The sequence below is a fragment of the Rhodotorula toruloides genome, assembly GCF_000320785.1.
Source record: "Rhodotorula toruloides NP11 unplaced genomic scaffold Scaffold25, whole genome shotgun sequence".
NCBI classification, from domain to species: Eukaryota; Fungi; Basidiomycota; class Microbotryomycetes; order Sporidiobolales; family Sporidiobolaceae; genus Rhodotorula; species Rhodotorula toruloides.
Window position 1 is genome coordinate 287366 of NW_015622985.1, and position 9030 is coordinate 296395.

Sequence of the window (9030 nt, forward strand, 5' to 3'; positions counted from 1 at the left end):
TCACAACCCAGCCTCGACTTCCTCCCACCTCCCCCCGCATCTCGCCCGGACCTCCTCCTCGAACCGCCTTCGCCGCTCTACCAAGCTTCGAGCGCCTCAGGCCGGACCCGCCATGTCCAGTGACACGGCTCCCGCGCCCGTCGAAGCGACCGAACAGCCAGCGGAGCCCTCGACCACCTCTCGCCCTCCCGAATCATCCCTTCACTCGCGCGTTACAGTGTCGGACGGTACGGCGGCGGTGTCGCAAGTAGGCGAGGAGACTGGCGCGGGCGATGCGGAGCCGGTCATGCGCGAACGTGAGGGTACCGGACCTGTCTCGCTCGTTGCGCCAGTTGGGACAGACCGTCCCGTTGCAGCAGAGTCTGCGGGTGAGGTGGGGAGGCCGGCAGTGAAGGGCGAACCCGTCGAGGTTGAGCTGCTGTTGCTCTCGGGCAAGCGGAGGAGGTGGACGTTTGGGACGGAGGAGACGGTCGAGGAGGTGAAGGACCAGGTCTGGCACGAATGGCCTGACGGTGCGTGGCGCTCTTTTCTTGGTGCACTAGTCGGAATACTGAGGACTTCCCCGTGCAGACTGGACGAAAGGCGACCCCGCACCTCCATCGGTCGACGGGCTGAGGCTGTACGTCCACCCATCCCGCTTCTTCTCACCCGGCTGGTCCGCTCACGTTTCGCCTTCACCAGGTTACACCTCGGTCGTTTCCTCGACGATACCTCGACTCTGTCCGGTTTGTCCATCTCTCGTCGCTCAAGCGTCCGTCCCACCGTTTCGCTGACATGCCTTCGTCGCGTTTCAGCTGCCGGTCTCAAGCCCACGCCCGACTTCCCCGGTCCCCTCATCGTCCACCTGCACATCCGTACTCTCGAGCCCCCGCACCACTCGCACCGTGCGTCCCTCGACCGCAGTATCGCTCGTGGCGCAAGGAGAGACGGTTGGCTGACTTCGTCTCGAATCGCGCAGACTCGCCCAAGAAGAAGAAAAAGGCACAGCAGCAACCTCCGCACGAGGAGAACCGCTCCTGCACGTGCTGCGTCATCGCCTAGCGCTTCTCGTTCTCGACCTCCTTCTCCTCCCGTACCCGCACCGCCTCGCCCGCCTTGATGTCTATACGCCCAATGTTGTCACTCTGCTCACTTCGCATGTTGTCCGTCCCCGTCTAGCGTACCTGCAGTCGAAACATCGCTTCCTCAGGCCCTCTCTCGTTCGGAGGAGACGCTGTGGATGTTGAGTCTGCTTTTCGGATTTGCACAATGCGAGCTAGTGATAGGAACAGGTGTTGAACCGCACAGAATGGAACGAGTGGGAAAGCGAGTGGGAGAGAAGAGGAAGAAAGAACTGCGATGGGTGGTATGAAAGAGAAAAACCCCGAGACTGCCTGATCACCTAGGCCACTAGATGTTGAGATGCCTGGAACCGCTTAGTGGGTCTTCTTGATGGTCGACGAGTCGGGAACGCCGGGAAGAGGGAACTTGGTCGCGAAAGCCTGGACGTCCTCCGAGAGCTGCTTGAGCTGCTTGGCAGCCTCTCCGTCGCCCTTGAGGACGCGCTCAAAGTCCTTGATGAGCTTCGAGCCGGCCTCCTTCTGCGCCGCGAGGGCGATCTGGACTGCGCGGTGGAGGAAGTCGGCGACCTGGCGCATCTCGCCCTCCTTCATCGAGCGCGACGTCAAGGCGTTCGACCCGATTCGGACACCGCCAGGAGTCGCGGCAGACTTGTCGCCCGGTACGCTGTTCTTGTTGAGCGTGATCTCGGCGAGGTCGCAGAGCTGAGAGAAGTGACAAAAGGGTCAGAATGCCTCCTCCGGTCCCGCCAGCTGGCGCAGCGTGCACGCACCTTCTCAATCTTGGAGCCAGTGAGGCCGAGAGGGCGCAAGTCCCAAAGGACGAGGTGGTTGTCGGAACCCTCGGTCTGGAGCTTGTAGTCGTGCTTGACGAGCTCCTCGGCAATCGTGCGCGTGTTCTTGATGATCTGCGTCGAGTACTCCTTGAACTCGGGCGTGGCGGCCTGCTTGAGCGCGACGGCGACAGCGGCGATGGTCTGCACCAACGGGAAGGTCAGTCTCGGGAACGCCGCGAGGAAAGGAAGGAGCCGGATCGCACGTTGTTGTGGGGACCGCCCTGGCACGCGGGGAAGACGGCGTCGTTGATGCGCTTCTCGAGGTCGGCCTCCTTGTCCTTGCGGAAGAAGATGAGACCGGCACGAGGTCCACGGAGGGTCTTGTGGCTGCGCGCGGACGGACGTGTCAGCTAGCTCCCGCGGGCGGAGAGGGTACTGGACACGCACGTGGTGGTGCAGACGACGTCGCAGTGCTCGAAGGGGTCGTTCTGGACCTGGGCGGCAACGAGACCCGAGATGTGGGCCATGTCCATCCTGCGCGCTCGCTCGGCTGTCAGCTCGCCGCTTCGCTCGTCGCACAGGAGACGTGCTGCTCACATGAGGTAAGAGCCGTTGATGTCGGCAATCTTGCGGAGCCTCGCGTAGTCCCAGTCCCTAGGGTAAGCCGATGCTCCGCAGATGAGGATGCGCGGCTTGAAGAGGGTGGCGTTCTTCTCGAGGGCGTCGTAGTCGATGATGCCGGTGGAGTGGTCGACCTGGTACGGGAGGGGCTGGAAGTAGATGGACGAGGCCGAGATCTTGCGCTTCGGGGTGTACGCGCCGTGCGTCAAGTGTCCGCCGTCGGCGAGGTTGAGGCCCATGATGCGGTCCTGAGGCTGGATGAGCGCGGTGAAGGCGGCAAAGTTGGCGGTCGAGCCCGAGTAAGGCTGGACGTTGACGCCCCACCTGGCGCCGTCGAGGTGGAACGCCTCGAGCGCGCGCTTCTGGCACAACACCTCGAGTTCGTCGACGACCTCGTTGCCGCCGTAGTAGCGAGCGCCCGGGAGACCCTCCGAGTACTTGTTGGTGAAGACCGAGCCGTTGGCCTGCATGACCGCGAGCGAGGTGAGGTTCTCGGACGCGATCAGCTCGAGGCCGCGGAACTGGCGGTAGGTCTGCCGGGTCACGCGCGTCAGCACGGTGTTCTTTGGGATTGACTGGTTATGATCTGCCCGGATCGCCGCCGCAAGAACCGCCCCTCTTCCTCGAGATCCGCTTCGAACGCCGTCCGCCCGCCTCCTCCCATCCGCTTGACTTCCTAGGTCCTTCATACACCCTCTAAACACTCCGTCCACTCTGCCTGCGGCAGCAGTGCCGCGGGGACAGCCAAAGGCAAGCGGGCGTATTTGGCAGGGGCGAGAGTGTGCCGACGACGAGCTCCCGTTCCCGCGCGTCCTCCAGCGGCAGTCCCACCAAGGATGCTCGCCCCGTCGAGCCCTGCCAGCAAGCGCCAGCGATGTCCCAATATCCCTCGCTCCAGTCCCACACGTGCGTTGACTCGTGCCGGTAGACTCACCTCGCGGTCGACGAGCGCCTGGATCTCGGGGTCTGCCTCTGCGAGGGGCGTGTAGAGGCACTTGTTCTGCGTGGCATTTCCGAAGAGAGCGGGTGCGGGGGATAAGATGGGTGGGTGGTGAGGTCGGGCGTGCACGGACGGATCAGCGTGGGATTCCCCTCTCGAGGAGTGAGAGAGGTGGGCGTACAAAGTCGTTGGGGATGGGGATGGAAGCCATTGTGCGTGCGAGTGTGTGGGTGCGAGGGATTGAGCGAGGGACGAGGCGAGCGCAGGAGCGGGCGAGCATCGATGCGGGCGAGGGCGAGACGAGGGCAAAGGGGCACAGCACAGCTCGGGTCGCGCTCTGTTGCCCAGCGAGACTGCCTTTACTTGACACGCCCGCGTCACTGCTTCCCTTTTGCTGTGCTCAAGAGTAAGGGAATGGCACACGCTGCCACCACTGCTCACCCGCTCAAGCGCAGGAGGACAGACCCGCCTCACTCGCCATCCAGCTCCATGCCTGCACCGCCCCCGCTCAGCGCAGTCGCAGCAAGGAGGGCAGCTCGAGAGGCACAGGCGGCCAAGCAGGAGCACGCGCAGCCATTGCAGGTGAACCGGGAGGAGCTGGGAAGCGGGGCGGAGCGGCAGGACGCAGTGGACGAGGACGAGGGAATGGCTTCGGATGCCTCGAGCGAGTCGTCAACGTCCAAGGCAGACGTCGTGCGCATGCTCGCAGACGAGAAGCGCACACAGAACGGCAGGAAGGGCAAGGGAAAGGCCGCGACGAGGTACTTTGCCGCCGAGCCATCGAGGAGCGAGGACGAGCAGGACGGCGACGAGGCCATGGCGGTCGACGCGGGCGACCTGTCTCCTCCAAAGGGTCTCGAGGAGGTTGATGTTGCGCCAGCGGCGAGCGCGAGTGGGTACTCGACGCCGAACCGGAATCGCAGACGGAGGGAGCGGACGTGCGTTTCGAAGCTCTTCTCATCCTGTCACTAGCTGACCGGTTCGTCCTTCTACAGCGCCTTTGTCGACCCTTACTGCGTCTCATCCTTCGCGCTCGACGAGGGAGTCAACGCTTTCCGGGTTCGAGTTGCGGGCGAAGATGGCGCGGAGCGGAATGCGGTCGTCTACGCTCTCAAGGCGGACGAGGTGCGTCGTACGGCTTTCTTAGCTTCTTCGAATACCTGCTGACCTGCTCGCGCACCTAGACCCTCGTCATTCGCGGCGTCTGCACCCTCACACCCGTACACGGCTCCATCTCCCTCCTCGGCTCGACACTCTCCGCTCCACCTCCTTCCTCCTACTCCACCGCCTTTCCACTCCCGTCCACTCCTCAGCGTCCACTCTTCGCTCCCTCATCCCATCCCATCCCATCCATCCGCGCGCTCCCGCCCCCTTCTCCGGTATCTACAAACGCCACCCTCCTCCTCCCCTCCGGACAAGAACTCTCCCTCGCCCCCTTCGTCGCGGTCGTACTAGTCGCCGACTTGCAGACGGGCGTAGAGGGGATCGAGAGGGTGTTTAGTGCGGCGGGGATGGGGTGTGGAGTTGGGTTGTTTGGGAGGCGCGGGGAGGGGGAGAGGCGGGAGGAAGTGGAGGGTGGGAAGACTTGGGCTTTGGTGAGTCTTCCGCTTCCCCCATCCCTCTTTCCAAGCCTCGTTTCTTCTGCTCTTGCTGGACGGGGATTTCTTGGGTTCTGTTTTCCGTTCCCGACTTTTGCGTTTTTCCGCTTGCGCGGGGTGCCCTCCAGCGGATCTATAAGCCTTCATCGCGCGATTCCACCACCGCCGACTTCGCGGCGAGTATACACGTCTTCCTGCACCAAGATCGGCGGAGGAGGAACATCCCTCCGCTTTCTTCCCGGCCGTCTTGCTCTGCGGCCGTATACCACGCACGATGATTTGCGAGTCATTTACGCCCGTGCGACTGCACGAGCGCCGGCTGCGGGATACGTGGGCGCTCTTACCGCCGCGAAAGCGGCGGAGACAGAAGATTCGTCCGAGTCGCTGTAGCGACGCCGGACGCTTGCCGCGAGCGCCCGGTCTCGTCCTACTCGTCGCTGACGAGCTCTCTCTCCAAGTTCTCGATTCACCGAGAGTTACGCGCTCGCCTGCACGACTGTCTCGCACAGACTCTTCCGCTTTCGCGTTTCCCTTCCGCGCGGACCAACGCTTCTTCGACTTGATCAACACTTTGACGCGCGAATCAAGAACAGCAACTGACTCGCTCCTTTCACCCTCACCTTGCAGGTCCGCGAGCCCTCGCCCTCCCTCGCAGGCCTCCGCGAAGTCGAAGCCTGGACATCCGCCTTTTCCTCCACCCTTCCGCCTTCTCCTCGGCTACCTTTGGCCTCGAACGGCGTCGCAACGTCGGATCGGCTTGTGGCGATTGTGGAGGGACCGAAGAGGGTCGGCAAGAGCACGTTTGCGAAGATGCTGGTGAATCAGCTGCTTGAGCGGTGCGTTGGCCAAACAGCTATCCCATTCCTGCACTCATGACTGATTGTGTGAACGTCGGCAGGTACGAGAAGGTCGCGTATCTCGACACGGATCTTGGACAGCCCGAGTTCACGCCGCCCGGCTTTGTCTCCTTGAACGTTCTGAGCGACCCCATACTCGGTGCGATGCGTCGCCTAGACGTCTAGAAGACCTCGCTAACCCTCTCGCCTCGCAGGTCCCGCCTTCACGCACCTCTCCCTGCCTCTCTCCTCTCAGTACCTCGGCTCAGCCTCTCCCGCCTCCGACCCAAGCGGCTATCTCGCCGCTATCAGCGCCCTCTTGTCGACCTACGCACTCGAAGTCGAGTACCCGTCGGTTGACGAGGCGCCTTCATCACGTCGGCATAGGCGAGGTCAGCCCGCTGACGACTCGACTCGCTCCTCCTCGTTGGGGAGGTACTGCGAGCGCGTGCCGCTGGTCATCAACACGCAAGGCTGGGTCAAGGGTCTTGGCGCGGATTTGCTCGCCAAGCTTAAGGCGGAGAGCCAGCCGTCGCACATCTTCTCCTTCGTCGATGTGGTCGAGAACGGTTCTTCCGCGTTCGACGGTGCAGAGCTCGCACAACCAGCGTACAGCATCATGCCCCCATCCGCCGACGCACCCTACTTCCTCGCTTCCCTCCCGCCTGCGCCGCCGTCTCCCCTCGAGTCGAAATGGTCGGCCGTCGACCTTCGTACCCTTTCGCTCGTCTCGTACTTCCACTCGCTGCGGTCGGGGAAGTTGCCAGCGTGGGACTTTTCAACTCCTCTGATCGGCGTGGCGCCGTACGAGTTCGACTGGCGGGCGGAGCAAGGGCAAGTTGCGCAGGTGCACATCGTCGAGGGTGCAGACGTCGCGTACGAGCACGTCCTGCACGCCTTGAATGGCTCGGTCGTCGCGCTCGTGCAGGAGACGAGTCCCGCACCTTCCGCCGCCTCGCATCCGTTCCCCTACGACCCGTCCGCACCGCTTCCTTCCCCTTCCACCTCTCGTGCGCTCGGCCTCGCCGTCATACACTCCATCTCACCCGCCACCTCAACCCTCCACCTCCTCACTCCCGTGCCCGCATCCGTCCTCGCCTCCTCCGCGCCTCTCTCGCTCATCAAAGGCCCACTCGACCTCCCGATCCCGCTCATGCTCGATTTCACCGCGAGTCCGGCCGAGGCAGAGCAGGGCATTGCGGGCGTCGAGTGGGCTGAGGTGCCTTACTTGAGTGTGGATGCGGCGGAGGGAGCGGGGAGGAGGCGGGTGAGGCGGAATTTGATGCGGAGGGGTCAGGCGTGAGCTGTAGCTCTTGGCGTCCTTGCAAACAGCGTCCTTGAGCATAGTGTGTTTGTCCGAGAGGATTGTAGAACCCGAGCTGCCTGCACTGCCCGTGGAATCGTTCGCGTGAAGCGCGGATCGGACTAGCCTGTATGTATGCATGGTAGACGCGACGAATCAAGCGAAAGCAGGTCCAATAGTCTAGTTGGTTAGGGCACCGCATTGTGGCCCTCTTGTGATCCTGCGGAAACCCGTGTTCGAATCACGGTTGGGCCAGTACCTTTTTTTTAGCTCTCTTCCACTGTAGAGCAGATCAGCCGCCCTGCTGCTTTGCTGAAGGTGCAATAGACAACGCTGGCCTCCTCAATTCTTGCACAGGAAGGGGCCTTGCTTCTTCTGACAACTCTCTTTGGCACAGTGCTGGAACAAGGGGGTATCTCCCGCTCAGCCGACGGTTCCAGCGCGAGCTTCACGACGCTCGAGAGTCTGGACCGCTTTCGCAACTCCTGACCCCGCAGAGAGCAATCGGCGTCTCCGTCCTCAGCTCTCTCGTCCTCCTCCTGCTCCCTCATTCGCTCCAACCGCCCCTTTCTCTGCTCTGAGGAGAGTGCCGGCGCTAACCGTAACTGCACGGGTGAGTTCTGCCGTGCAGCGGTCTCGAGGCGCCGAAGAGCGGCGGCAGGAGGACAGACAGGAGCTCGTAGACCCCGCCTCTCGGCTTGAAGCACACGCCTCCGGTGCTGACGTGTAACTCGATAGTATCAAGTTGCAAGGGTGACCTCCACAACGCAATGTGAGGGTTGTGAAGCACACACGGGAACCGTGCGCTGAGCGGGAGATACCCCCTTAGCTGGAGTGAGCCAAGGGGTGTGTCCCGCAGTCAGCCTGGGCCTCAACATCCTCACAAAGCGGGTTGAGGCCCACCGTCGGGAGTCAATAATATCAAGTTCCACGTCAGCACCGGAGGCGTGTGCTTTGAGCTAAGAGCGGGGTAGACGACCTCCTGTCCTCCCTCCTCCGCTTGCCCTGGCCGCTGGGCGGCGCTGAAGAGCCACAACCTGATGAATCTCGATGCTGCAAACCGTTCTGGACCCGTCGCAACAAGCAGCGAGACCATTGGGAGCATCACGCGAGGAGGAGAAGGAGGAGAGAACGAGCGACGGGGAGGCCGGACGCTCGCCGGGCGCTCTCTGCGGGGTCAGGAGCTCAGGAAATGGTCTAGACTGTCAAGCATGGTGAGGCGCGTGCTGAAACTGAACGGTGAGCGGGAGACACCCCTTGAGTGAGCCTTGCAAAAAAGGAATGCTGTACTTGTGCCCGCAGCAAAAGGTTATTGACCACGATGGGGCTCGAACCCACGATCTCCTGATGACGACTGAATCGTAGTCAGACGCCTTGCCATTGGGCCACGCGGCCAGCGTTGTAGTGCTTTCCTTGACGTGTGTACATGTGGCACCGTGAGCGAGTCACGCCGGGGTGTGTGTCGACCAGGTCTTCCTGCGGTCAGCACCTGCTTTGCCCGGCTCACAGGCGGGTTATAGTCACCAAGATCCACTCTCGGAAGTTCCTTGTCAGTTCTCAGGCTCGCAGAACAGTGCGGTGGATGCGCCCCCACCGTACTCGCAGTCTCGCTCGCCCTACATCGCGCCTCATCTCCTTGATCACTCAGCCATGGTCCATGGAGCCTGGAAGACTCATTCGGGCAGGCAGTAGCATTCATAGGGCCCTCCACGGCGGCGTCGAGCAATGAAACCAAGCTCAAGGTGCGCTGCAAGCCACAGATTTCCGCCATCTCACTCCCTGATCCCTCTGTTCCTCCTTGCCATGCAGCTCTATGCCCTTTTCAAGATACATATGCATGCTCCTACAGAACAAGTGATTGTATCCCAATGAGCACTCTTGGGTGGACATTGGTGTCC

General features: G+C 62.4%; 3 protein-coding genes across 3 annotated transcripts; 2 read left to right on the forward strand and 1 right to left on the reverse strand.

Annotated features, from left to right (window-relative positions):
- Positions 1-112: 112 nt before the first annotated feature.
- On the forward strand, positions 113-1041 carry RHTO_04130 (ubiquitin like superfamily protein; the record flags this gene model as incomplete). The annotated part of the gene is made up of 5 exons (XM_016417798.1): positions 113-512; positions 571-619; positions 682-725; positions 795-884; positions 959-1041. 5 exons carry the CDS (start codon positions 113-115, stop codon positions 1039-1041), a joined length of 666 nt encoding a protein of 221 aa, XP_016270957.1.
- Positions 1042-1415: 374 nt separating this feature from the next.
- Positions 1416-3606, reverse strand: RHTO_04131 (glycine hydroxymethyltransferase; the record flags this gene model as incomplete). Its single annotated transcript, XM_016417799.1, has 7 exons — positions 1416-1763; positions 1832-2035; positions 2098-2221; positions 2282-2368; positions 2432-2988; positions 3390-3455; positions 3577-3606. The coding sequence occupies 7 exons, from the start codon at positions 3604-3606 to the stop codon at positions 1416-1418; spliced, it is 1416 nt and encodes a 471-aa protein (XP_016270958.1).
- A 278-nt stretch (positions 3607-3884) lies between these two features.
- Positions 3885-7132, forward strand: RHTO_04132 (AAA family ATPase Grc3; the record flags this gene model as incomplete). The annotated part of the gene is made up of 6 exons (XM_016417800.1): positions 3885-4333; positions 4391-4520; positions 4580-4990; positions 5621-5829; positions 5892-5989; positions 6045-7132. 6 exons carry the CDS (start codon positions 3885-3887, stop codon positions 7130-7132), a joined length of 2385 nt encoding a protein of 794 aa, XP_016270959.1.
- Positions 7133-9030: the final 1898 nt, after the last annotated feature.